Genomic DNA, 27,410 nt, shown 5'->3' on the forward strand with positions numbered 1-27,410 from the left:
ATCCGATCTGTTGCAGCATCTCGCGACCTCTACAACTGCACTCAGAATTGAAGATTAAAGGTTATGACACGTCATCATAATGAGGAGAGGCCGTAATCACAAAAGAATACGTAAAAAATAATTACAGAGTCTTTATTCCTTATGCAATTTGAAGCCATCTTTGATCGCCTTCGCCCGTCCGTTACTGTTACACACGTGTCCCTCGCTTTTCATGTTCATCAACAACAAATGATCTACCCGTTGACAATGCGTTCTTTGTCGAAATACCGCCGATGCTAGGCCGCGCCACAGCCATCAAGTGCCGTGATGAGAATGCGAATGGTTGGCTGTCAATTTTGGTCGGCTGTCAACCTTGGCCTTGGCAGACTTGTGCAGGACAGGAAATAGTTTTACAGAATTAATAGAAATGAAAGCGACACGAAGATCATCATGTTTGTTTAGGTATAGTTGAGAGTCTGGTAGGGTTACATCATCTCATGTTACATGCACATCTACGATACCATCTATAGAGCTTCCTTTCTAGCAACTAGATTCTTGGTATTCATTCTCTTGGGCTCCGCTATCCAGCTGTGCAGGCATGTCTGACGGGACTTCCGAGTGTCCTCCTTCAGCCACAGCATCATAACGCTTCGTACGGCACATTTACCTCGTGGCTTGGCCTTGTCTTGCCCAGAAATGGACCAAGGTCTAGACCATCATCACCAGTCTTTCCTAAGGCGATCCCCCTTGCGCCGTGCCGCACAGCACAGGGTCTTGCAAATCTCCAAGTAAACTTTGATGCCTGCCTACGGAGAATTCTTCAATCTCGCATCCTGGCTGGTACAGTGCTGTACCGTGGCTGGTTCTCTTTCCACCGTTGTGTCTTCTAGAAGGCATCTCCGTTGAGAGTCAACGACTATCTTGATCGATGTGGAAGAGGTTTATTCCATTTTATTGCATCTGTGCTTTTTAGAATAATGCGGTCTTTCCGTGAAACCAAAACTTCACGATGGACATGTCTGCTGGACGCCAACCCCGAGCAATTGCGTACTGTACTTGAGGTAGGTGTATCTATTTTAACTCATCAAGCTAAAGATTTAGTGGGATGACTGATGGATGGTTACAACTTGGCATGTAGACAATACCCAGATACCATCATCTTGACTTGACTTATAAGACCGAGACATTGGCCAGCCTTATAACCCCTGTTTCTTGTCGTCAATCGAATCTATCCATTCATTTGCAACTGTCTCTGACTGTTACTCTGCAAACAACAAATTATTTCATCATTATAAATTATACAGCCACATAGACTACAGTCTAGACCATTCAATCTCATCCTCCCTTCCATCCCGTCTTTCCCTTCCCTGGGTTCATCATCACCCTCCGTACCGGGTTCTCAGGCCGGCCTCCACAACCCATCGCAGCCTTCAAGGCCGCTAATGCACAGCGCATTCCCCGCCAAATCCATCCCCTGTACAGTGCCAGTCCCGGCAAGGACAGCTACCCAAGTCCACCAACTGCAGTTGCAGGCGCAGCCACGGCTAGTGACTCGTAGAAGAGCCAATATGATGCAGGCCATATCCCAGCGCAACCTCAATTCCTCCTCCATCGCCAACTTTTCCACTCCAACGTCGTTGTCGTTGCCGTCGCAATCGCTGCCAAGTAGTTTATACTGGCCATTCGACGCGCGATCCTACTCCGCCCTCACGTGGGCGCCTGATAACTTCGCTTACAACTGCAACCCTTCTGTCGCCGTTGTAAAGCCTTCTGCTGCGACTTTGACAAAACCCACTGGGCGCCGCCCGCGCCAGCCTGCCGCGATATCTCGTTGCACGGCTAGGACAAAGGCCAGAACCGCGTCTCCTGCGAGTGTCGGCTACAGGAGCTCTGGATACAGAAGTGCTCCATCTTCAGCACCTTCATCTGCGAGATCTTCACCTTCTTGCACGAGGAGCTTCTCCCCACGACCAAAGTCCAAGATGCCCGGTCGACCTCCGAAACGGGCCAGCAGTGGCGAGGACGACGGCCATGCGCCAGGAAAAGTCAAGCAACCCCGATTAGAACGTGGACCCGATGATTTCTCCAGCGTTGTCAAGAATCGATTGCAATCATATACACGCACTGGTCAAGCTTGCGACAGGTGCAAGGTACGTCATGAAAGACCAAACTTGTGATAAAATCACTAACGCGCAAACTATAGGTTCGCAAGATTCGATGCGATGCCCTCCCCGAAGGATGCTCCCACTGTACCAACCAGAATCTCGAATGCTATGTCACGGATCGCGTGACTGGTCGCACAGAGCGAAGAGGATATATGCAGGAATTGGAGAGGGAAAAGAGCGACATGCTTTCCCACATCCGCGATCTCGAAAAGTTACTCGACAACAAAGGCGTCGAAGTCAAGCCATGGGAGTGGTCGCCCTACGCGCAGTACCCCTCTGGCGTAAACTTTGACGATATGGGCAATCCAATTCCAGATCCAAGTACTGGCGAAACATGGTCCCAGGTTGGCAGCGCATGGGTCAAGAATTCTGAATCGAGCTCAAGTCCAACCTTTCCTCGTACGCTGGAATCTCGACCTCATGGCAATCACCTTGGTGTTGGATTCGACAGCGCTCCTTTGAGCTCAATTGGAGGAACAAAACTGTCAATTCTGGGCATGACAGTCGACCTCGCAAAGTACGAGGACGACGAGCCCCCAGTCGATGCAAAGCCCTCGGCGCCATTGTACAACAAGTCGTCGCAGTCCTTCCTCCAATCCGCCATGCGCATCAACCCTCCCATGCACGTCGACATGCCCTCTCGTGAAGATGCTTTTACTTATGCCGAGTGGTACTTTATGACCTTTTCCGCCTTTCTCCCACTTCTCCACAAACCTTCATTTATGCGACTGGTGAGTTTTTCCCAAATTCTTATTGCACAAACGCTAATCGCGTGACAGTTGACGCGCATGTACGACGAACCTAATTTTGAGCCTTCGGTGGCGGAGCTTGTTACTGTGCATATGCTTTTCGCCATGATCTGCTACCAGTATGGTACTCGAAATTGGCAGCAAGTTGATCAGCGCACTCAAATGAATGATCTGTCCAATAAGCATTACCATTTCGCTTTGAGCAAATTCTTTGAGTTGACATGCTCCCGGGATCTAGCCTCGGTCCAGGCGATGGCCATGATTGTCAAGCATACCAGAGCCTTTCCCAAGTCTGGTTGTGTTTCGATCATCGCCAACATTGCGCTGCAGCGGGCGCTCGAATTGGACTTACACCGTGAGTCGAGAAAACCAGGTGAAAGCACCAATCTTCAACATGAACTCCGAAAGAGAATTTTCTGGGTCATCATGACTGTTTACATCGCTATCAATGGGCGTCGTGGTAGGCCCATGCCAATCACTATTGAGGAATTTGACGTCGGCTTTCCCGAGCCTATCGCAGACGAGCTTCTTTCGGATGAGGGTGTTGACACATCCCGCAACATTCCCTGCCCTTACTGGCCGGGAATTGTCAGTTTCAAGATTATTCCAATCTATTTGGAGATGTACTCGAATATCTACAGTGTCCGACGAGATGCGCGCAATTATGTCAGTATTGTCAGCGCGCTTGAAGCCAAGATTGAGAAATGGGAGGATGAGCTTCCTGGCTTTCTGAAGCTGGATCACGCCGAGCAGACAGAACAGACACGCATGGCAGCTGTTTATGCCAAAACATGGGCACTTGAGTTTCGACTTTGTTTGCGCCATCCCTCGGTGGCAATGACAAGCGACAAGGCCAAGATGGCAGAGAACATGTCAATCTGCGAGGATGTTTCGCGACAGATGCTTCAATGTCAGCTTGAGATCCAAAAGTGCAAGTGTCTCGATACTACGTGGTATCAGACTTCAATGTACACTGCAGGTGTTTTCACCATGTTGGCTGCCATGTGGGAGAGAAGATTTAAGACGACGCCAGAGGCCATCGCTACCTTGCGGGAGGAGATGAACGGCTGGGTCGGCATTCTTGAGGAAGCCGGCTCACTGCTCGGTAAGTCCCAGCAAATAGCATACGAATCTGACAGAGCTAACCTTTTTGTAGGGTCAGGATCCAGTATTGGTGCCGAGATTGGAACCATCATTGATCGTACAATTGCGTGGATCGACCATGATATGCGCAGCAAGGAGCCCAAGAGCACCCAACCGTCCATCACACCAGAGATCAAGCAGGAACAAGCTGCTCAATCCTCTACTTACCCAACCCCCCAGGTCCCATCCACAGCGTCCAGTGGAAACACTCAAGGTGAAGTCTCTACAAAGAGCTACTTCCCAGAGCCTCAGATGAATGGACAACCTCCTTATCCCACACTTGCCTACAACGAACCCACACCAAACGGCTTGCCTGCTTACGACGCTGGCACCATGTTCTACAACACAACTGCGCAAGCCGCAGCCACGACATCGGCCCTTTCGTCGTCTGTGGCGCAGGTGAACCCAATGCTCGCCTTTTCTGGATCGACCCAGGTACCCCAGCCTGACATGCTCTGGCAGGGTCGCGGCAACACTTGGCACGACTGGACTTCGGCCATCGCTGACACCCAGGATCGGTTCAGTGCATCCACTCTTTTGACGCTCGGAGGCAATACACGAGATGCCTCTACCAGCACAGGCGTCACAGCCAGCCCATCGGCAAACGACATTAACAATATACAAAACGGAGGCCAGTGGCCCCTGATAATCTTTGACCAAATGGCGCCAAACGGATCTTGATTTGATGTGAATAGGTATGGGGAATGTCTGTAGCATTTATTGGGGCGTTTTTATAGTGGCGTTTCACGGGAAGAATCGCCACGATTCAAAAAGGGTTCTATTGTATGATATCTACGATTGGAAGATATGGAGGTTTTGCATGGTTTGGAGTGTGTTCGAATGATGCTGTCATCAGCTTTTCTGGTATATAAGTATCTCTTTTCTATAGACTGTACATTATGTAAAAAGCACAATTGCTTCAAAATTATTTTTAAACTCGAAATCTCGGTAGCTTTCGCACTCGCATCGTGACTGTACATGTCTTTGCTCATGGAGTTTTCTTGTTCGACTGTTTACCCGAACCTTTTCCGACCGAGCTACCCACTCTTGTCTTGTCGCGTTCAATTCCAAGCTCCACGTCCAAGATATTGCGAATCGACATCTATCAGGAACTCTCTGCGCATCCGAATTGCATTTTCTAAGTATCATACATCAATTCTACTATCGCCGACAAGATGGGAAAGAAGCGGCGCGGTCATCCCGACATTGAGGAGGTGCTGCACCGTCCTTGGTGCTACTACTGTACGAAATCTTGCGCCGTGCACTCTTGTATCTAATGCTGACATTTTACATCGCAGGCGAGCGTGATTTTGAAGATTTGAAACTTCTCATCTCTCATCAAAAGGCTAAGCACTTTAAATGCGACCGCTGTGGTCGTCGTCTCAACACTGCAGGAGGTAAGTCTTTCCGTTTCTCGGATCTCCAAGATGTATATTGACGATTGTAGGTCTCTCTGTGCACATGAACCAGGTCCACAAGGAAAACCTCACGCAGGTCGAAAACGCGCTTCCCAACAGACAAGGTCTCGAGGTGGAGATCTTTGGTATGGAGGGTATTCCCCAGGAAATGCTCGACCAGCACCGCAACCGTATCCTCCAGAATTTCCAGCAGGCGCAGAAGGATAGACAGATCGCGACAGGAAACCCACTTCCTGGACAGGGTCATCAGCACAAGAAGATCAAGACGGAGTCGCCGGATGACCTGAAGCAGAGGTTGGCCGAGTTTAGGCAAAAGAAGAAGGAGATTGCTGCCAACGGAGGCGTGGATCCAGCTGCTGCTGCTGCTGCTCCTGCGGTCACCGAGCCACAAGATTCTTTCGTGAGTTTTTGGTCTTATTTGATGATACGTTTGCTAACATGTGTAGAACGCTCCTCCTACGTATGCTTCACAAAACCCCTACGAACAACCAGCTTTCGTTCAAGCTCCCGCCGCCGCCGTCGCACCACCTTACTCTTTCGCTGCCAACAATCTTCCCGCACGTCCATCATCCGGCGCCGCGCTTCCCACAGCTACAGGTCTACCCCAACGTCCCACACAAGGTGGCGCATGGAACGGCGCACCTGCTGCAGGCGACGATATTGATAACCTGATTCGCATGGCCGAGGCAGGTATCAAGCCTGCAACGCCAGCTGAAGATGGTGATAAGAAGAAGAAGGAGAAGAAGGCGAGGATGTTTTATGATGATGCCGAGATCAGTCCTGAGGAGAGAATGGCTGCGCTGCCGAGGTATGCGTTTGTTCCAGAGGTTGGACGTTAGAGACGGTTTATTCTTGATTGGACGGTTGGCGTTTGGTGGTAAACTAAATGGTTAATTTGATGGTGCTTTTGCGACACAGATGGCTTGCCATGATGGGCTTTTGGATGTGTGACTCGGTCAATCGAGCCTCTGCGATGTGAATGCTGTGCTGGAGCATGACACAAATGTTATTAAAGTATCGCCATAGAGAAATTCATACGGAAGCTTCGTTTTACCAGACATCACTGAGGCCATGAGATGCTCGTAGGACTCGGGTCAGTTAATCTACCTACAGCCAATCGCTCGCGAGTAGTAATGCAGTCAATTGCTGTCGTAAATTCGACTAATCCTGTCAGATTATGCTGAAAAAGCCCCTATTATTGTTCAAAGGACATTGCGCTGCCATGGAAAACGATATATCATAATATTGAAGCGATCTTGGGAAGCATTGTTCCAAGCTGGACGCCATCAATGTTACCCTACAGCTCCTAGACATATTCGCCATAGTGCATCATTCGGAGCTTCAACCTGTCCTTGAAGAGTATCAACAAATGTGTTACTTACTGTAAGTATTCAATGTTTATCTTTTCTTGTCATGTTGATTTAGATTCTCATCGTCGTGGGTCTTTCGAACTGCTTGCCATCCAATGGATTGGATGATCACTGTTCTTCGCGCTGCCAGCCTCGGATCAAAACATCACCAGCCTCAAAAGCAACATCGAGACAACAAATAACTCACCAACACCCTGCAAATAGACCCATCGCTTGACTCAAGCCCCATACGTTTAATTGACTTGTCCATGTTTATTAGGCAGATCGATAGGGGTCAGGCACATGCATTGAAGCACTCACAGACTAACAGGGTCCCCCTAGAACAGTGGCCATAGCGCGTTTCTACAGCAACACTACCCTGCCGAAGCTGAAACTTCCACTAACATGGGAAAACAAACCAGACGTCACCCGCAACCGTGCTTCGCTTCAGCAGCTTTAAACTGCACTCACTCTTTTCAACAAACTGTCGACTATACTAACATAACAACCAAACAGCAAACAGCAAAAGTCATATCTATTGTCTTGTCTAGACTCCTTTTTATTTCGTTTTCCTTTTTGTTTGAGTCAATCTTATTTTCTCAAACATTTGTTTCCATGATCATTAGCTCAACCCAAGAGCGCGCCTCTCATTTTACCACTGTCCCGCTTTTGTTTACTTTGTAACGCCTTCCTCACCGATACTGCTGCACACCACAAGAGAGCTCGAGGTGGTGATCTAAAGTTCCCGATTGCAACAACACCGCATAACGAGCAACGACGAAATAATGGTTATTACAGCCGCTCCAAGCGCCGCAGGGCAGTCCTCTATTACCGTTGCCGGTATGATGAGCATTTGCAGATGAAACGCTGTGTCGCTAATGGTCGTTTAGTTCGAGTTCGTCCTTTCACCATTCGAGAAGCTTCGCAATTGTACGGTTTACGATTCAATACAGCGAACCTTGTCGCTAACTATAACGCAGACAAAAGAACAATGACGGAACGGTTTTTCTCGGAGACGGTTCTTTGGCTGCTGCGCCCACACCAAAGCTACACCAACGAGGTATCCGAAACGTGATCAAGGTTGTCGATGACCGTTGTCTGTACGTGTATCCATATCGCAACCATTAGGAGATACTGACAATAAACAGAGTCTTTGATCCTCCCGAAGATAACCCCGTTCAAAAGTTTGGTCGCTCAGTCGTCCCCTCATCAAAAAAAGTCAAGGACCAAGTTTTCGCCTTTGACCGTGTGTTTGACGACAACACTACCCAATCCGAAGTCTACGAAGGCACTACCCGAACTCTCCTCGATAGCGTGCTGGACGGTTACAATGCGACAGTTTTTGCCTACGGTGCCACTGGCTGTGGAAAGACACATACCATTACCGGCACAGCACAACACCCTGGTATCATCTTTATGACGATGCAGGAGCTGTTTGAGAAGATTGGTGAGCGCAGCCAGGACAAGGTCACCGAACTGAGTCTCAGCTACCTCGAAATTTATAACGAGACTATTCGTGATTTATTGGTTCCTGGTGGTGGAGGCAAAGCTGGATTGACACTCAGAGAAGACAGCAACGCGGCTGTTTCAGTATCGGGATTGACGAGTCACCACCCCAAAGATGTCCAAGAAGTCATGGACATGATTGTTCAAGGAAACGAATACCGCACAGTATCGCCTACCGAGGCCAACCTCACCTCTTCACGATCGCACGCCGTCCTTCAGATCAATGTTGCCCAAAAAGACCGTTCAGCCGGCACAAACGAGCCCCATACCATGGCCACCCTCAGCATCATCGATCTTGCTGGTTCCGAACGAGCGTCCGTCACAAAGAACCGTGGCGAGCGCCTTGTAGAAGGTGCCAACATCAACAAGTCCCTTCTCGCCCTCGGAAGCTGTATCAACGCCCTTTGCGACCGTCGACAGAAGCAGCACGTCCCCTACCGAAACAGCAAACTTACCCGACTTTTAAAGTTCTCACTCGGCGGCAACTGTAAGACCGTCATGATTGTCTGTGTCTCGCCATCGAGCGCCCATTTCGACGAGACGCAAAACACCCTTCGATACGCAAACCGAGCCAAGAACATCCAAACCAAGGTGACGCGCAACGTTTTTAACGTCAACCGCCACGTCAAGGACTTTTTGGTCAAGATTGACGAGCAGATGGCTTTGATCAACGAGCTCAAGGCGCAGCAGAAGAACGCTGAGGGCATGTTCTTTGCCAAGTTCCGAAAGCAAGCCGAGAAGCGAGATGCCCTTGCGCGAGAGGGAATTCAGCGACTTCGAACAGCCTACGAGCATTCTGCTACTGAGCGTCACGAACGTATCAACAACATGAAGCGACTCAAGGGTTTCGAGCGACGCATCGGGATGCTGTCAGGATGGATCGCTGCTTTCGATACCGTTTGCGATCAGCGAGGTGACGAAGACTCGATGCCTCAGAACCTTGTTGCGATTCGAAAGACTGCCCAGGGCATCCTTGTTGAGCTGGAGAACAGCCGACACCATATCCACCAGAAGCTGGAAAAGTCTGGCTGGGAGCGAGCTATTGACACCGCTCTGTCGCACACCCTGCAGCAACTACAAGGAACTGATGGCGCCGACGGTGGTGAGACCGACAAATTGACTCGCGAAGCCGAGTTGCTCAAGGCCAACTTTAATCGTGAGGCGTACAGGGAGGTTCTCGAGCAGGACAAGGCTGGTGATGCTGCCATGGTCCAGATGCTTCTTACTGCCCAATTCGACATCCTCGCATCCCTTCACGATACTCTCGAGATGGGTGAAGAGGAAGCCGTCGCCCACGCCAAGGAGTCGATTAACCGTCTCCTCCAGACTGGATTCACCGCTGCTGGTCAAGTCGTCAAGCCCGACGGCTCCATGCCTGTGATTGAAGTCTTTTCGCCTCGAAAAAGAGGCACTCCCAAGCGCAAGAAGGCTATTGCTATGCACATCAAACCTGTGTCGGCTCCAGTCTTTATGCCTGAAAAGACTCCTGTTAGCCCAACCAAGGGTTCTCCCCGACGACGTAGGGTGTTGGGAGCTTCCAAGAAGAGCATCAGCTTCACGCCAGTCAAGATGATGAAGAAGAAGGGCGGAGTACGATGGAGGGATGATGAGACTGAAGAGGGTACGCTGGTGGACTTTTCGCAGACGCCCCAAAAGTTCAACTCATCACCAGCGATACCCTCACCCGAAAAAGACATTGTTGCGCCCCCAATGCCTTCCTACCTCGAACCCGACGAGTCAAAGATTGACGAGTCCAAAATTGAAGACTCAACAGACTCAAGTCCCAGGCTTGAGGTTCCAGAAGTCTCCAGCCTTGGAGGCGCGAAGCCAAGCAGGTTTCAAGCTGGGTTCCTCTCCAAGGGAGCTAGGCCGTCTCTTGCTGGAGGATCCCCTCAAGCACCAAGCCTGAGTCTCAGACTGGGTTCAGTCTCTCCCGACGTTCAACGAACACCGCCCTTGCGATCATTAGATGTCACTAAGAGCGGCAACTTTTCGCCATCGCCATCAGGGCTAGGTATTCCACGACCAATTCGACACTTTAACAGAGTACACGATGAGAACAACCCTCCCGGCTCAGGATCGGATTCGGAGACGAGCACCATCGACGCGCGAAAGCTTCAGACTGCTCTTCGCACAGCCATGAAGGAAAAGGCTCGTAGAGCGAGCATTTTGGCTGGTACAGGCGCATCCAGCTCTAAGCGCGTCTCTTCTATGGGCATGCTGCCTGAACGAAGCGCACCCCGACCCAGTTTGTCTGGCCCTCTTGCCAGCACAACCAACGGCATCTCTCGACTCCGACGAGGTAGCGCCGAGAGGAGAAGAAGCCCACCAATGGCATGCTTCGCCAACGACTTTACAATTGACAGAGCCCTAACTCAAGGTCAAGCTAGACGCATGAACTTGAGCACTACGCGAGCATCAGAAGTCAATGGCGGGAGCCCCCAGGGCAGTGTGGCCGGCGGTCCTGCGCGTCGGATCACTATCGGTACCGGCTCAGGAGCTGCGCATCGCCGCCAAGTTAGTGCCGGAGGTACATGGCGATGAAGAGGGTGACGTGTATAAATAGCGCTTGCGGATTAAATTGCCTTGATGGTATCAGGCCTTGGATGGGAGTGTGTGCTTGATTTGCTTATTAGCCTGGCGTTTGGGCATTGCATGAATCTATGTAGATTGGAATGATACGGCATTCTTTTTAGTGTATAACATTTGTGTTGAAAGAGATGTGAGCTTGATATTATGCCTGGAGTGAAACAATGAATGACTGTACATTTCCACGAAATGGAACACAAGAAGTTGCCACAGCGGGGGATAGATAAGGTAAATTGGCTATTTGGTGATTTCTTGAAGCTCAAATGGATTGATCACAACCTTCTGACCTTTGATTGTCACGGCAATGCTGGTAACGTGCCTTTGCCCTGATGTTACTGGTGTTCCATTTCGTGGAACTGTAGGGTGGCTTGGGCACATGAGGATATCCCAACCTTTCCAAATTGTAAAATCACTCTTATTGGTAAGAAGGAATTTCCTTTGTTTAGACAAGATTTAGTGCGAAGTATTAGCTAAAGCGAAAGCTTCTTGAGACAGTTGTCCAAAGAAAACAGTCGTGTAACGGCGTCTCCAAGCAACGTCAAAAAGTGGCATATGACGAATAGTAGTTCAACCAGTAGTTTCAACGATTTGGCAGTTTTGTAAAGACTAATGTAGGGCTCAATGAAGCAATCACAAATATAAAAGCAACGCATACTCAGCAGTCCCCTTCTTCTTCCCTTAACAAACACCACTCTTGAAATCGGACATCGATCATCAAGCCACCACTTGTGAGTAACTTGCCTGGATACAGTGAGGTTCAGTTTAACTGACTACTTGTCTAGACTCCTCCGTCTCTTCGACCGCAAAGATGGTTCGTCATCTTGTCAGCTGGTCCATTCTGGCCGTGATGCTCGCCGCCCTCGTCAGCGTCGTCATGACATGCCCGCCCCAACCAGTACCCTTCCCCAGAAAGGATCTCAAGATCAAGCCCGGCACAAAAGAGAAGCCAGTCTGCAACAACAACCAATGGGACCCCCCTCCCGAGGGCGTAATCTGCGGCGGACAAGGATGGCTCCTGGACCCGATAAAGAAATGGGGCTTCATCAAGGACCAAACGGATTTCTACTGGGGACCAAATGAGTGTTACAAGAGTTGTTTCAAAAAGCGAACCCACGCTGGAGACTGCAAAATCTTTGCTGTCTGGCCTGGCCTTAGATGTGAAAAGTATGAGAAGAAGATCCCTAGAGATAGATTGGAGAATTCGACGACGGCATTCAGATGGTACGAGCCGAAATGTTTCTGCAATATTACCAAGGATTGGATAGAGTGAGAGACCTTTGAAGGAATGGGCATGTCGGACTTTGTGAAGATATTCGATATGTGTTGGGGAATGAGTTCTGAAAAGGGTGATGGGTTTGATGTTTGGATGAGGTTATCTGGTTCTTTTCAAGGATATGGAACAGTCAGCAATGGTTACTTGTTTATTGCGGCTTATTCATAATATCAGAAACACAATTAAACGACAATACCTATTGCCTTAAACAACATTCATCCCTACCAATCTTTGTGATGACAGTAAGAAACGCCAATGATTGAGCATGTGACAACACAACGCGTGATTGGCTTTCGACAATAAGCACACATTTCTTCCATATGCTAATAACTTAAATTGCATGTCGTTTTCGATAGAATTCTCGTGGCTGGTCTGACTCGGGTATTCGATTGCCTGCCGCTGGAGGATCGATCCGCGCCAAGCTAATCCAGACTATTGACTGCGCTTATCTGAATAGTCGCCTGCCCTACGAAGCTACTAATAGTTTCTTTTTTAACGCAGTTTCTTTTTAGATGGATTTCGTACTAGGTAGACTTTGTTGACCAATTGAGGGTAGGGCTAGAAGTAAGCCGCAGCTATAATGAAATGAGGTTCAGGGGAAACTAACAGAGATGGAGCAAGTAAGGTCATGAGTTGTGGAAGTTCCAGGGGGAAATAATTCTCTTAAAAGAAGCATCTGCCTTGTGGTGTTGGTGGGAGTTTATCATTCACTTTATATTTCTCGGTTGCAATAATTCGTAGAGATGTCTCGTCATCTCGTTCGTTCGTTCATCTTGGCTGCGGTCCTCCCTCTCGTTAATGCAGGACCTTGTAAGCCATCGAGTAGCTCGGCAGTCTTGGGATTGACTACCACCGAGTCTACTAAGACTGATGTAGCGACGTCAACAGATGTCGTTTCTACGAGTGAGACGTATACACTTACGTCGACGTCTGAGGATGTGAGCACTACTATTGAGTCGTTTAGTAGTACTGTTAGTGAGAGTGTCTTGTTCACTACTACGGCTGAGACATCCTCTGTTGTTTCGAGTGACGAGACCATTGTTGCTAGCCATACAGATACTACTACAACCATTGAGGACATCACTTCAACTATTCTCGAGTCATCAACTACAGATGATCAAGTCTTGCCCACCATAATCTACATCTCCACACTCACCAGCGAGTTACCCACCACTACAACAGCCGAAGACGTCACCCTCACCTCAACTGAGCCCTCTGAAACCACTACCGAGGATGCATCGGCTTGCAAATACGATAAAAGGAATCCCCTTCCCAAAGACTTGTTATGCGGCGGAACTGGATATAGCTCAGGGTCCAGCGGCGCCGGGGCCGGGATTGTAGGCATGGGCCGTTACGGGACAGAGCTCGAGTGTGTAGAAGACTGCGCAAGAAACCCGAGCTGCAAATTACTGATTGTCCTGGCGGGCAACGGCGGTTTCTGCGAGCTTTGGTCCAAGGTTTTCTCCCCATCAGACGACGGTACTCCTTGGAAGTGGTATGAGCCTGGGTGTTTTTGCGAAGCCGATCCTGAGACTACAACGACTGAGGCTACAACGGCTGAGGCTACAACGACTGAGGTTTCTGAAGTTTTGCCTACCACTACAACCGAAATCACCAGCGAGATCGAACCTACCACTATGGCAACCGAAGGAGTTACTCTCACCTCAACTGAAACTGTCGAAACTATGACTGAGTCGGCTACCACTACGGTAGCCGAAGACGTTACTCTCACCTCAACTGAAACTGTCGAAACCATGTCCGAGTCGCCTACCACTACCACTATGACCGAAGACGTTACTCTTACCTCAACCGAGCCCTCTGAAACCACAACCGAGGCAGCCACAATCTGTGTAAACGACAAAAAGAGTCCCCCTCCCAAGGATCTGGTCTGCGGGACGATGGGAACTCGTACGACGGGCGACGGATATATGGGAGAGGGCCGTTATGGGTCAGAGCTTGAGTGTGTGGAAGATTGCCGGAATACCCCGAGCTGTAAATTTGTAGCTGTTCAAGCAGGCGGGTCTGGTTTCTGCGAGCTCTGGTCCCAGGTTAATCCCACATCAGACTTCGTGACTAGGTTTCACTGGTATGAGCCCGGGTGTTTCTGCGATTCACCTGAATCTGAACCCGAGGTTACGCAAACTCGGGCACCTGAGCCTTGAGGTGATATGTTGAGGGGAGGTTTGTGCTATTGGTGTCGTGAGGAGAGTGACGGGATGTATGTAGACTACTTCAAGGAGGTGTCAGAAGGACTATTGGGGGAAACAACATGATAATAAATTCACTTCTTGATGTAACAAGGGGCTCAGACATTGAGTTATTTTAAACGAGTCTGATGTCCCATCATACCTATTACACGATTTATGTTAATCTTTTGTACTCTTGTGATGATATTGGGCGATTAGTGAGTACAGAACAGCGAGCAATGCATTGGCTTACTCATAATGCCCGAGAGCTGACTCACAGTATTACCAGTAATTAATATCTAACAAGGTAATGATTTCCTGTTAATCCTTTTGGAGATAATCTACAGTAAGAAACGCCGATGATTACGTGGGTGGTTACACTAACACGCGATTGGTCTTCGGCGATAAGGCCCCGCTTTTGTCGGTGTTAGAGGGTTTCTGGTGTTTTCGGAGTTAAGTTACTTTGCCTAGTTTTTAGTGTACACCATATAGATTTAAAGCTATATAAATTCATGAAAGATTCACTGAGAATTTTACATCATCATTATCATCAGCCTTCATCACATAAACACTCACAACAAGCCAAGCAATTATAGACACAAATTATACAGTACCAGCCACACCAATTCACAAATATCATCAAAATGCCTTCACCAGTTTGGTTCATCACAGCGGCCTCTTCGGGTTTTGGCCATGACATCGCTCTTCACGCCCTCAACCTCGGTCACACAGTCATCGCCACAGCACGCAACACATCCCGTGTCCAAGACCTCGCCGACGCTGGGGCTTACACACTCGCCTTTGACGTGACTTCCCCCATCGTAGACCTCGAAACCATCGCCAAAGACGTCTATGCCAAACACGGCCGTGTTGACTATCTCATCAACGCTGCTGGGTATATCCTAGACGGTGCGGTCGAAGAGGTTTCTCAAGAGGAGCTGTACAACTCTTTCAACACAAACGTCTTTGGTATCTTCAACACCATCAAGGCTTTTCTTCCGGGTATGAGGGAGCAAAGTGTTGGCGAGAATGGACGTCATGGAACGGTTGTCACTTTTGGAAGTATTGGTTCTTGGAGCGGCGGCGCGACATACTCTGTCTACTCCATGGTAAAAGCCTGCATGTCTTCTCTCGCAGAATCTCTACGCGAGGAACTAGAACCTTTCAACATTCTAGCTTCAGTCGTTGAACCAGGATACTTTCGCACGAGCTTCCTCAACCCTGGTGTCAAGGTAGTCACCAAGAACCGGATGGATGTCTACAATGATGAGAGCACACCTACGGGCAAGACGCGCAAGGCGTTGGAAAAGACGGATAATAACCAGCCTGGCGATGTGAAGAAGGGAACAAAAGTTATTGTGGAGATTCTGACGGGGACAGGCGTTGGAAAGGGAAGAGAAGTGCCTGTGAGGATTATTTTGGGTAGTGATGCGGATGTGTTTATTCGGGGAAAGATTGGTGATGCGCTGAAGATTTTGGATGATTGGAAGAGTGTGACTGTGAGCACCGACATCACAGAGTAAGGACTTCTGAGGTTGTATTGTGTCGATGTTAATATTAGATTGTGTCTAAACCATTCGGGCAAGCGCTATACTCCTAGGGCGAACCAGTAGCCATGCTGACGGAGAGAGGGCTGTTATTGTGGTTTGCCCCAGGACGTCATATTTCGCGTGTCCTCTTGTATCGATATGTACGACTAGGCTCACCATTGAAGATACGAAAAGTGCGTTTGGTTTGATCGTCATTCGCGAAAGGGAGATAATATGCCATACATGACGGTCTAAACGTTCTAGACCACATCTTGTTGCGTCATTTGCTTATATATTCGACAGCCACCAAATAAGAAAATCGACCCCTGGAGAAACCAGGCTGAATGATCGACGTTCTAGACCATGCCTTATTGTGTCATTTGGCCATGTCCCTGTGACAGCTACCAATGAGAGAACTGTCTCCAAAAGAAACCTGGTCCGATCATGCATTTTACAGCAGAGCTTTGCTGAGTAGAAATGAAAATGTAGACTGAGCCACATAAGAAAATGGCCCAGACAATTTGATCATCGCATAACATCAAGCATAGAACCGTCGAGACCGTTTGAAGAAGAACTTGGAGATCCTCCTGTCCAATGGAGTAAATGCCCTGCTGCAATCGCCTGAAACCCTGTGAGGTTCCCATGTTGGTAGCAATTCAAGTTGCCTAACTGAAAAAACAAGGTTGTTGGGAAAGAGATATTTATATATAGAGTACCTTGATGAAAAGTTGGTCTAGTGCTAGAATGTTTGATTAGACAACCCATTACATCTTATATTAATTGGAAACATTCACATCGGAGCATTCATCCCCTTGCCAAGTGATGTTATCATGGACTCTCTTCGCAATAATACTTCTTCTCAAGTCAAGACTTCTTCGAGTTCAAAGATCAAGACCGATAAACTGGTTATAAATAAATACCAAGGTTAGCTAAACGTGTTCTGTTATCTCACCATTCTAATGAATATAGAACCAGCTTCACAATTGCTAGACTGGTTGAACCAGAAAGAGCGAGATGACCCGTGGCATGGGTTTACTGTCATGTCTACCCAAAGCCAAGGAAGACAATCGAAAGAAGTCTCTTCCAATGACATGTTAGATACATGGAGTACTCGAGCTGAAGTTGGATCTGATAAGGGAAAGTGATTGAAACGTATTATCTGGAGTCGGAGGTAAATGGGTTGACTAGTAGCCGTTGAGACTAGTACATTCAAATGCGATGAGATTGGAAAAAGAGATAAATAGAAGCAGTAATACATTCTAGAAATCATTGCTTATTGTTCTAATAAATGTGGCAAATATCTGTCAGCGTAATAAGCATGATTAAAGTGTCGGACTTGCAACAAATACCACAATAATCAGCGGTTTATTTCCTATTTTGGACAGCATCGGACCCCGAAATTGGACCGTCGGAAGTTCCGGACAGTAAGAATAGAATACAAGGATTAATAAAGAAGAATTACATATAATTTCAATAAGTTAGAATAAAGATAAAACATGAGACTCTTGCAGTTAATTCAAGTCGGTTCAATTCACATCTCAATATCATAAATACTACAGCAACTTGTTACCAAACAACCAGCACCATGTCATCATCACTCTTATCGACTGGCCTCAAGGCCTTTTCAATCTTTTCCATGGCTACAGGTACAGCAGATGTTATTGCCGGACATAAGCTTCTTATTCCCGCCTCTGAACGAGCTCTGCTGCCGAGATCAACACTCTCTGTAGTAGACAACCAACTACGCTTCCTGGGAGCTACCTGGGGAGGATGCGGCGCGATTTTGTGGTGGGTCAGCAATGATCTCCAAGCGAGACAGTCTCCTCTGGCAATACTCGGAGTTGTTATCTTTATTGCCGGTATCGGTCGGACTGTTTCGGGGTTGAGTCTTGGCTGGGGTGCATCATGGCTCAAGGTTGCTGCGGGAGTTGAGCTCATTGTTCCACCTTTGATCTATCTGTTTGGGTTCTAAGGGAGATGGATTAGGTAGAAGAAGACGAATCCCGCGGTATGGATATTGTAACTTGAAATGGTCCACTCAATTCTTACACCCCCAGCTCTGCCTGGATAGATTAGTCGCACATGAAAAAGTATGACCAACCGGATTTTACTCTCGCTCGTTGAAACAATACCGTTGTTATGTGACACTATGTGTAGCATTCATGAGATCCTGAGCGGAAGACTTGAACACGTAGCAAAAGGCTGTATGACAAGGTAAGACAGGTGGAGATACACAGATCAAGACTGGCCTCTATGCAATGATCCAGCCAACCAACTTACTCAGTTGGCGAGCTACATACTAGTCACACCTTTCGTAGATATCGAGAGTCATTCGTGCGACTTGGTGATGCATGATAGTAGACTGGAGACCGCTTCGAGTGCTGGTCGTGGTATTACTTCACTCGAGTACTAGCCCGAGTCTCTTTCTCTCACCTTTTATGATTTTCACAATAACATCCCAACACTATCAGTCGTCGAGGAAACTCCGTAAAATCTGAATCAACCATTGTCAAACTCTCTAGCAAATCCCTCATCATGGAAGTAGGTGGCTTCGCAATGGGGGCCATCGCCCTTGTCAGCCTTGCCAAAGATTGCACCGAACTCTACGCCATGTTCGTCTCTGCACAGGAGTTGGAAAAAGATTCATCATCACTGGTGACAAAACTTGACATTGAAAGAAACCGGTTCTTTACATGGTCTGGGCGAGTTGAATTACTTCATCAAGATGAGAACGGACTTGTATTCGGCAATAAGAGCACTGATGATCTTGTCAAGCGGATTTTGCAAATCATTAAAGATCTGTTGACTGATGCAACCAGATTGGAGAACATGTACGGCGTTCAGAGAGTCGGGCCTGCGAAACAGTCCGAGTTGAGCGTCACGCCAAAGCCCATACTCGAATCTGCCAGCGAACTTCAACTGCCCCAGTTTGTCAGGGACTTTCGAAAGATCAAACGCACATTCTCAAGCTATCGGTCTTCAAAGATTGATAGTTTCTCAAAGCATTTCACTTGGGTCATCATTGACAAAGAAAAGTTCAATAAGCTCATCTATGACCTCTCATACTACAACACCAGACTAGACGAGCTGGTTCCAGGATCTACTCCATTTTCGACTGCGAAAGGTCACAACGGGACAAACTTGAGTGTTACTGTGGAGGTATCAGAAGACAACTTGAATCGACGGGAAGCAGCCATGGCAGCCCGGTCCGATGCCATACGGGCTCGTGTACTAAATACACTTTGGTTCCGTTGGCTTGACGATAGAAGACTTACAGTTAAAGACGCCCATGCACAGACATTCTCTTGGGTTCTCGACCCAGACGTTGACACGGAATCACCGAATCATCTTCCAACCTGGTTGCAAAGCGGCTCTGGGATATATTGGCTTTACGGAAAGGCTGGAAGTGGGAAATCAACGCTGATGAAATTTCTCCACGACGATGAGCGTACCCAAAAGTACCTAAAAACATGGGCTGGTGACTCGGAACTCATCTCGATAAGCTTCTTCTTCTATGCCCTAGGGCATCCTGAACAGAAGTCGCAACTCGGACTACTAAGGAGTCTTCTGTATCAGATACTCAGTCATGATGCTGCTCTGGCGGAAACCGCTCTTCCGAATGTCTGGAGGGAGGCAAGCCGTGATAATGAGCAGAAACATGAAGACCTATCAATGCCATCCGTTGCGGAGATGGTGAATGCTCTAAAATGCATATGCAAAATGTATCGAGCCACTAAGAAGATGTTTTTCCTTATCGATGGCATCGACGAATACGAAGGCAACGACATTGATATCGCTGGATTCATTTCTGAACTCGGAAAGTTCTCAGATGTCAAAGTCCTCGTTTCAAGCAGACCCCATCCGGCGTTCTTCACTAGCTTCAGAGAATCGCCCAGTATGGACCTCCCACGTTTGACAGAACAAGATATTGCTTCTTATGTTGACGATACTGTTGCTTCTCACCCTTACATGAAAGATCTTTATGCTATGGATCCGAATGCAGCACATTCAATAACCAGGTCCCTCGTTGAAAGAGCTTCTGGAGTCTTTCTTTGGGTTGTCCTAGTCTGCCGATCCGTTATCGAGGGCTGCGACGAATATGAAACAACTTCCGATCTTCAAGCACGTGTTGACGAATCTCCTAAAGAAATCGAGGATTTATTTAATCATATCTTCGAATCAATTCCACCACGATGGGGGGATGAAGCGACGAAGATCATGTTTTTGATGTATAAGAACGCATTTGGCGGCGGTGAGCTACCGATTTTCGGCCTACACCTCATTTGCGAGCAGGGTTACAGTTCAGACATACATTCCTCCGATATCACAGCTTGTGGGCCAGTTACACCAGAAGAAATGGAATCAAAATGCATCTCAATGGAAAGAAGATTACGAAGCAGATGTCGTGGTCTCGTCGAAGTTAGACGTCCTCCGAAGCCAACCTATGGATTTGATTGGTTTGGTGAAGGAGACATCAATGACTCGTCTATTCGCCATTGCTATGTGGATTACATGCACCGAACCGTCTTTGAATTTCTCTGGCCAAAGTTTCAACGTTTCGATCCGATTACTATACAACAAGATTTCGATACTAGTCTGGTGTTGTGCAATCTTTGGTGTCAACTCGCCGCCACATGCCATGAACATCGATCCTGTAAAAAACCCGGTAACAGATATAAGTCCCATCTACGCCAGGATTGCTTCTATAACGCTATTGGTATATTTCGATTAGCGAATAAACACAAATACAAACCGGAGATTCTTCTGCATTTCATCTCCAGGATCCAATACACCTGTGGAATGTTTCTATATGAAGATTGTCCAGACACTACCAAACACTTCCTACATGATGGGAAATGCCGAGACTACTATAGCGATATGTCAGTTGTTCTCGCTCTAGCAGCAGAATTTTCATTGTATAAAACAATCAAGCTTGTGTACGAGAGCAATGTTCCTCTCCACCATCTTCTGTATCGGCCACTCAGACTAAAATTACTGGAAAGATGTCAGACTAGAAATACGACAGTGGTGGGAAGTCTGAACTGCCGGAAGAATGAGCCTTATCGTGAAATCGAGACCAAGCAAGGGGTTCTAAATATTAGAGCTCCTCTAACGTTCCACTGTGCGTTGCTCCCATACCTATGCGAACTTTCTCATTCTACGTACTTTATGTCGAACGATCCAGACCGCTTGCAAGCTCTTAAGTTCGTCCTCGAAAAAGAGAGCCTTAACTCTCTTGAGATCAAAACGCTTCTAGACAAGTTTGATACACTTTGTGACAAACAGGGGGAAGATTGCAGTCAGATTTATAAAGAAATGCAACTGTTAATGCATTCACGCTTTGGCTGACGTTAATCAGTAATGCTTTGTTTACAAAAATATAAAATAAATGTTTTCTCCTATTCGAATCTTGACTCCGAGCTGATTGTATTCCAGCTTATTATATTCCATATAGCATTTCATCCCACTAGCAATCACCAGCATGGAAATCATACAAGCAAAATGTTCAGACACGATATACTCAAATGCAGTTCCAAGTAACTGGTTCCACCCCATTCTCAACCCTAGGAATAGACTTGAAAGCACCCACGGACAAGTCCAAATAGTTCTCATCGATGTCACCATCGGTTGAAGCGACAACATTTACTTCAACTGACCTCTTCGCAGTTGTTTCAACACGAATCTTCTTGCCACAGACTCATGTCGAATCTACGTCGGGCCGCGACGAGATCGCCATCGCGGGAGACTTGTCCACATTTGCCAGTATTGGCCCTGGTAGATGTACGATGAGAATCCCTTGTATCTTTACGGCTGTTGAAATAGCCGTTATGGCAGTGTATAAGTTCAGGAACTGAATTTAATATTAAATTGAAAGTAGCTAAACGCGGTCTCTGGTGACAGCGTAAATTCCTAATATGTGTAGTGAAACCTCGGGTTATGCTCTCCCAATTCCTCAGCCTCTTCCTCAGTCAAGCCCTGAATTCTCCAATCCTCCTTACCCTCATCCTTTCTCTTATTCTGTTTTCGGAACCAAGCCCAAAAGGCAAGATAGATGAGTGAAGACATGGCTACCAAAGCCATAGACACAGCATGACCCTTGACGAATCGAGGTCCCTCGTGTGTTTTGTACAACTAAAAAATGTCAGTGGAAGAGCATCGTAGAGATAAAGGTGTGACTTGCAAATGGAGCTGGGATACCTGCAGAGTTACCGATGGTAAGCTGCAATCCCGTCGCAACGGTTCGCTTTCCATAGCGAGGATTGTTACTGGGAAGCCAAGCAAGAGGTAAACCAACAATGACATACAATCCCATAGCGGCGAGGAAGCATCCAAAGTATCGTACACCAGATGGAGCAGTGCTGACGAGGATGGCATATCCTACAGCACATACAAGACCAAGCACAACAGTGAAAATGGCTCTTCGCTGCGTCCTGTCTGAGAACCATGCAACTACAATGTACGTGATAGCACCCATAGCATAGCAAGGAATTGTAAGAGCTTGAACCTGCGCGTTGTTCCAATCACCCAGTCCGCGGATAATTGTAGGCAAGAAAGTGCTGTAGCCGTAGAGAATGGTGTCACCACCGAATTGACCAATACAGAAGAGCCAAATCTTCCAATCTTTGAGACCAGCGTAAACGTCTTCCTTGTGCATTTGGCTGGAGGACTTGGTGTGTCCGACTTGTCGTCGCATGCGGGCATCGATGAGTTCGCGTTCGGCGACGGTGAGATAGTGTGCCGAGTCAGGATCATCTGCGAGCCAAAACCAGACTGCGATACCGAGGATGAATGTTGGAATGCCTTCGATGATGATGATCCAGCGCCAGCCGCGAAGGCCTGCTACGCCGTCCATGTGACCGATACCGTAGGCTAAAAGTCCACCGAGGGATCCTGCTATGGCTGCGCTGACGAAGAGATAACCGATTCGGAGGGCGTATTCCTTTTTCGTGTAAAACACTGATCGCGTTAGTTTCAGTAGTTGAAGGAGGTCTGGGAGAGTTACTTGTGAGGTAGATGGCTAGACCAGGGAACAGACCACCCTCGAGAGCACCCAGGAGCACACGGCATGCGATAAGACCCTTGAAATCTTGCACGATTCCTGTGAGAGTGGCCACGATACCCCATGAGACGGTGATGAAAGAGATCCATCTCGAAGGCGTGAATTTCTTGATGACAAGGTTTGACGGCAACTCGCTTGCGATATATGTGACGAATCTACCACTCATTAGACAAGCAATTGGTTGGAAGCCAAAGGAGCAACTCACAAGACTGAAACTGCAAGTTGATACTGCGTACAAGTTAGTTTGTTTCCCTTCAAACTTCAGTTAAAACATACCTGATCGCCCACCAACCCAAGATCCTCCTCCATACCATAAAGTCTCGCATTTCCAATATTTACACGATCCAGAAAACTCAGTAAATACAAAAGCATAACAGGCGGAACAATCCACATGTCAAGTTTTCTCAAAAGAGCCTTTTCAGCTTCTGGGTCGATGTAGACGTCATCCTGTCCCGTAGCGCGCTGCTCTTCGATCTCCTTGTCAGGAAGAACATCAATAGGTTTAGAAGTCATTGTGGCGAATTATCTCATAAACCAAAAAGAATGATGAGAGAAGGAACAACAAAAAACAAAAAAAAAGAAGAGGGTCTCTCTTCATTTAAGAACCCCCCCATGCAAAATGCGCTTATCTCCGCACGCGGTCATGTCTTGGGACTACCCCGGGAATTGTTGTATCTCTTGCTGAATTGACCCCAGAATCTGGAGATAATGCTAACAGGGTTTACGTAGTGATCGGCGAGTTGACTTGCCTAGTGCAGTTTGGACCGGGATCGGCTTGTGAGGGGTTTACCGTTGAGTTTGCCGGTTGTGCATGAATCGCGTGCTCGGCAAGTCAAAAGTTGCCGGGTTGATTCTCTATCTAGCTTGATAACGTCTTGGCTGATGGAATGTCATTTGATGTTCGGGTGGTATCTTCTTGTGGAACAACTCGGCTGTGGTTCAATATTGCCGCATAGATTTCCGAGGGATGAACACTTCGGGATCTTGGACAGGTCTAATCGTTAGTTTAATTTTTCTACAACGCTTGGATATCATAATTGACCACTCCAACAATGACCATCTTCAAATATGTAGTATTTTTGTGGATACAAGATTGGCACTCATCGATTCATGCTTAGATTATATCCTTCACACTCCTGATAGCTCATCCGACCCTCTACCCATAAATGGTTGTGGTTGCCACATAAACAGTCACCAGCGGCGGCTCTATCACTTCAGCCTTGGTGACGGTCACAGGAATTGTTTCGTGCTCAGTGACGGTATAAATATCTACTTCAGTAACAATCTCCGTTTGTAGATCAGTTTCCAAGGCAGTATTGATGTTGGTAGTATAGATAGTGTTGTGATTTGTAACCTGGACGCTGTTGACGTGAGTGACAGTCACCGTCTTGACATGGGTGACGGTGACAGTAACAGGTTGAGTGACTGTAGCACTTTGGCGGTTTGTAATGGTTACTGTGTTGTAGCCTGTCTTGGTTGTAGTCTTGAAGTAGGTTAAATCAACGGTTCTGCGAAAGGTCGTAGTTATATATTTCCTTCTCTTATTATAAACCTTTATATGACTCGTCACTGTGACCAGCTTGGCGTTGAGGGCTTTTACTGTTGAAGTAGCTGGCGCAGCTGGTCTGTTGGTGATATGGCATGAACAAGCCCTGCTTACATCGCTAGCACCCTTGAGTGGTAGGTATGCAGGAATTCTTTTGTTGACCTGCGCGGCTCGTTTGAGAGGCTTCAGGAAAGAGTTAGTCACTTTTAAAAATCTGACATGTTGACTTCGGCATACCTTTGTTTCTGCAGGGCAAGCTAGATCGGAAAGAAAGATGTCGTAATCGGGGATCCTGCTCAAATGGACGTACCTGGCTATCGTCAGTACTGTATTACTGTGCTTCTCCAGGAAGTCGGATGGTCTGCTAACGTCAGGGCACTAAAGCATATACAACCGCCAAGGCCATAAGCAAAGCTCATAGCTCCGGGCTTGGTTGAACAGAATGCCTTGCATAAGCTGAATGAGCCGAAGTCAGATGAGCTGTCACCACTAGAAATAATATATTGTCGAGTCCAAAGGCCTCTAGCGCCACAGATATACGCTAAGCAGTTGTTGGTAAGTTGTTATCTTCAACTAGAGTGGTATATATCTTACGGACTGGCACTATCGTTGTCGCAGCTTCCTCTCTGTTGAGAATTAGCAACAAATGTCTCCTGGTCTCAACGTCATTTGGCTTACGTGCGACTATTATGGGTATCAGTCAGTCGAGAGTCATAAAATATGACTGAGATAGACACTTACGTGACAGTGATTGTAGTTGGAGCTTCTTCAGTAAGCTGCATGGTACTAGTCCTTGTGACGTCCCGGGTAGATGTCGTGTAGACGGTAGCTGTGGCCGTGATAGTAAAATGCCGAGTGACCCTTTTCGTGATTTGGGCTGTACCCGTCTTGGTCACTTGAGCCGTGTCTGTATTCATTATCTTGTCTGTTCTCGTGCCTGTCACCTTCTTGGTCCCAACATCGGTGACACTGATGGTTTTTGTCTTTGTGATTGTTGTAGACGCCGTCCTCATTACTTTAATTCTGGAGATGTGTTTGACTATGAAGTGGACCTTTTGAATAACAACTAGCCTTACAGACCTTGTCATCCATTTTGTCGTTGTGGCGCTAGCAACAGGTGTGATGGTTGAAGTCTTGGTGGTTTGAAGATATGTTGAGCAGAAAGCTGATCCATCGGCCTTGTGGCTTTTCAAGGCTAGAAGGTTTCGGTCACCAATTTTGCAGACTGAGATGGTACTTGGGTATTAGCAGTGTTTCCTGGTAGGCCTACGTCGGCTTCAGATTGTCCATACCCGTTGCTCTTTTATCAAGGCCTTGGCTAGCAGGGAACGCGCTGACTGCACCAAACCACAGGAGCGTAATAACAGCTTTAAATGGAAGCATTTTCAGATAAATACATCGTACAAGAGAGAGACGCCAAGTGGATTTTGGGAAACAAATAAACCTATGATATATATATGTGTCAACTCGCCACAAGGCTGAGTTTCCACCTGATGCACCGTTCTCGTCAGGGTCTCCCACCAACACCAACAGAAACAATTCAATCGCTCTTCTTGACAAGCCAATCCATCGAGACCATTCTAAAATTCCGGATTTGTGCTCAGTCTGACAGTCATCAAAAGCGCGCTAGTATGTTATGCTCAGGGTTCAAATCCATACCACGAAATCCACATATGGATCCACAATGTGGATCCATATCCATTCCATTCCATTCCACGTAGGCTTCAGCATTTCCATATCCACGCCACGGAATCCCTTCCACATGTTCCACATGTGGAAATTGTGGCAAGGAATGAAAATTTAGGTGGGGTTTGAAAATACCTGGATTTCCTTATGAAATAGCGCATACCCTAAGTACTTTCCATCGGCAATAACAACGCAACAGCAACAATTTTCCACTCCGTTTTACCCGTACACAAAGTTCAAACAAGTCTATTCTAGGACGGTTTACTATTACTCACGCCCTTACTATCCCAAATCGAAATGGCCACCCTTCATCCTACCAAGTCAACCACACCCGTTCCAGAACGTACAGAAGAAGACAATCAACGACTCTTCCAGCTCTACAAAGGCTGGACCTTGACGGAGAGAGACGGCCAAGTGCGTCAATGGGTATATCAGTTCGGCTACGATATCCAGCATGCCCAAAAGGGGGAACGCCGATGGGTGTGTTGCCTTTGCATCAAGCAAAAGCGGCCGAGGCCAAAGAGTTATGCCATCAAAGGGTTGCAGAACGCTGAGGGTCACCTGTACACGGACCACAATGGCATCATGGATCCGACAGGCAAGAGGCAAAAGCCTGCAAAGGCATCCGAGAAAGCACATCAGTCCATTGCAACAATCCTACAGTTGAACCCGAAGGAGCCGAAGGAACAAGATTTGATCAATACCTTGATCAAACGTTTCGACAAAACTGTATTCCAGCAGAAACTTGTCAACTGGATTGTCAATTCTAACCAATCCTTCTGGATCGTCAACGATCAAGATCTTCGAGACATCTTCAACTACCTCAATCCATCTGTTGAGATCACAAAAGTTAACATTACTGACGTGACCGTGCGTGCCATCGCAGAACGAGAATTTACCAACAATATGGAAAGAGTGAAGGATGCTTTGCGAAAGAGTCCGGGACAGATCCATATCCAGTACGATGGCTGGAAGTCTGGTAACCGACACGCCTTATACGGCATCACATGTGTGTTTCGGGATTCAAACAATCGGCCGCAGAAGTGCGTTCTCGGACTGCCTGAGCTTACGGAGCCGCACACAGGCGAGAATATCGCCGGGCAAATTATCGAGATCATTCGGGAGTACGAGATCAGCGATAAACTCGGATATTTCACACTGGATAATGCCGGTAACAATAAAACCTCGATGGGGGAGCTTGGATTAGAATTTGGTTTCGACTGGGAGAAGCG

The 27,410-nt window shown here is 47.4% G+C and overlaps 10 protein-coding genes across 10 annotated transcripts; 8 read left to right on the forward strand and 2 right to left on the reverse strand.

The window, feature by feature from the left end:
• Window positions 1-1,547: 1,547 nt before the first annotated feature.
• Window positions 1,548-4,717, forward strand: FPOAC1_007761 (uncharacterized protein; the record flags this gene model as incomplete). Its single annotated transcript, XM_044852211.1, has 4 exons — window positions 1,548-2,129; window positions 2,183-2,875; window positions 2,924-3,998; window positions 4,050-4,717. 4 exons carry the CDS (start codon window positions 1,548-1,550, stop codon window positions 4,715-4,717), a joined length of 3,018 nt encoding a protein of 1,005 aa, XP_044704881.1.
• Window positions 4,718-5,211: 494 nt separating this feature from the next.
• FPOAC1_007762 (uncharacterized protein) lies at window positions 5,212-6,293 on the forward strand (the record flags this gene model as incomplete). Its single annotated transcript, XM_044852212.1, has 4 exons — window positions 5,212-5,278; window positions 5,335-5,433; window positions 5,484-5,854; window positions 5,901-6,293. 4 exons carry the CDS (start codon window positions 5,212-5,214, stop codon window positions 6,291-6,293), a joined length of 930 nt encoding a protein of 309 aa, XP_044704882.1.
• Window positions 6,294-7,588: 1,295 nt separating this feature from the next.
• FPOAC1_007763 (uncharacterized protein) lies at window positions 7,589-10,853 on the forward strand (the record flags this gene model as incomplete). The annotated part of the gene is made up of 4 exons (XM_044852213.1): window positions 7,589-7,643; window positions 7,694-7,733; window positions 7,784-7,903; window positions 7,952-10,853. The coding sequence occupies 4 exons, from the start codon at window positions 7,589-7,591 to the stop codon at window positions 10,851-10,853; spliced, it is 3,117 nt and encodes a 1,038-aa protein (XP_044704883.1).
• Window positions 10,854-11,706: 853 nt separating this feature from the next.
• FPOAC1_007764 (uncharacterized protein) lies at window positions 11,707-12,168 on the forward strand (the record flags this gene model as incomplete). Its single annotated transcript, XM_044852214.1, has 1 exon — window positions 11,707-12,168. One exon carries the CDS (start codon window positions 11,707-11,709, stop codon window positions 12,166-12,168), a length of 462 nt encoding a protein of 153 aa, XP_044704884.1.
• Window positions 12,169-12,914: 746 nt separating this feature from the next.
• On the forward strand, window positions 12,915-14,333 carry FPOAC1_007765 (uncharacterized protein; the record flags this gene model as incomplete). The annotated part of the gene is made up of 1 exon (XM_044852215.1): window positions 12,915-14,333. One exon carries the CDS (start codon window positions 12,915-12,917, stop codon window positions 14,331-14,333), a length of 1,419 nt encoding a protein of 472 aa, XP_044704885.1.
• A 668-nt stretch (window positions 14,334-15,001) lies between these two features.
• Window positions 15,002-15,880, forward strand: FPOAC1_007766 (uncharacterized protein; the record flags this gene model as incomplete). Its single annotated transcript, XM_044852216.1, has 1 exon — window positions 15,002-15,880. The coding sequence occupies one exon, from the start codon at window positions 15,002-15,004 to the stop codon at window positions 15,878-15,880; it is 879 nt and encodes a 292-aa protein (XP_044704886.1).
• A 1,591-nt stretch (window positions 15,881-17,471) lies between these two features.
• Window positions 17,472-17,858, forward strand: FPOAC1_007767 (uncharacterized protein; the record flags this gene model as incomplete). Its single annotated transcript, XM_044852217.1, has 1 exon — window positions 17,472-17,858. The coding sequence occupies one exon, from the start codon at window positions 17,472-17,474 to the stop codon at window positions 17,856-17,858; it is 387 nt and encodes a 128-aa protein (XP_044704887.1).
• A 563-nt stretch (window positions 17,859-18,421) lies between these two features.
• On the forward strand, window positions 18,422-20,618 carry FPOAC1_007768 (uncharacterized protein; the record flags this gene model as incomplete). Its single annotated transcript, XM_044852218.1, has 2 exons — window positions 18,422-20,138; window positions 20,188-20,618. 2 exons carry the CDS (start codon window positions 18,422-18,424, stop codon window positions 20,616-20,618), a joined length of 2,148 nt encoding a protein of 715 aa, XP_044704888.1.
• A 1,178-nt stretch (window positions 20,619-21,796) lies between these two features.
• FPOAC1_007769 (uncharacterized protein) lies at window positions 21,797-23,459 on the reverse strand (the record flags this gene model as incomplete). The annotated part of the gene is made up of 5 exons (XM_044852219.1): window positions 21,797-22,018; window positions 22,188-22,843; window positions 22,890-23,101; window positions 23,152-23,174; window positions 23,223-23,459. 5 exons carry the CDS (start codon window positions 23,457-23,459, stop codon window positions 21,797-21,799), a joined length of 1,350 nt encoding a protein of 449 aa, XP_044704889.1.
• Window positions 23,460-24,102: 643 nt separating this feature from the next.
• FPOAC1_007770 (uncharacterized protein) lies at window positions 24,103-25,875 on the reverse strand (the record flags this gene model as incomplete). Its single annotated transcript, XM_044852220.1, has 7 exons — window positions 24,103-24,675; window positions 24,730-24,802; window positions 24,862-25,033; window positions 25,087-25,118; window positions 25,171-25,176; window positions 25,234-25,728; window positions 25,763-25,875. 7 exons carry the CDS (start codon window positions 25,873-25,875, stop codon window positions 24,103-24,105), a joined length of 1,464 nt encoding a protein of 487 aa, XP_044704890.1.
• Window positions 25,876-27,410: the final 1,535 nt, after the last annotated feature.

Source organism: Fusarium poae, chromosome 3 (genome assembly GCF_019609905.1).
Source record: "Fusarium poae strain DAOMC 252244 chromosome 3, whole genome shotgun sequence".
Lineage (NCBI taxonomy): Eukaryota > Fungi > Ascomycota > Sordariomycetes > Hypocreales > Nectriaceae > Fusarium > Fusarium poae.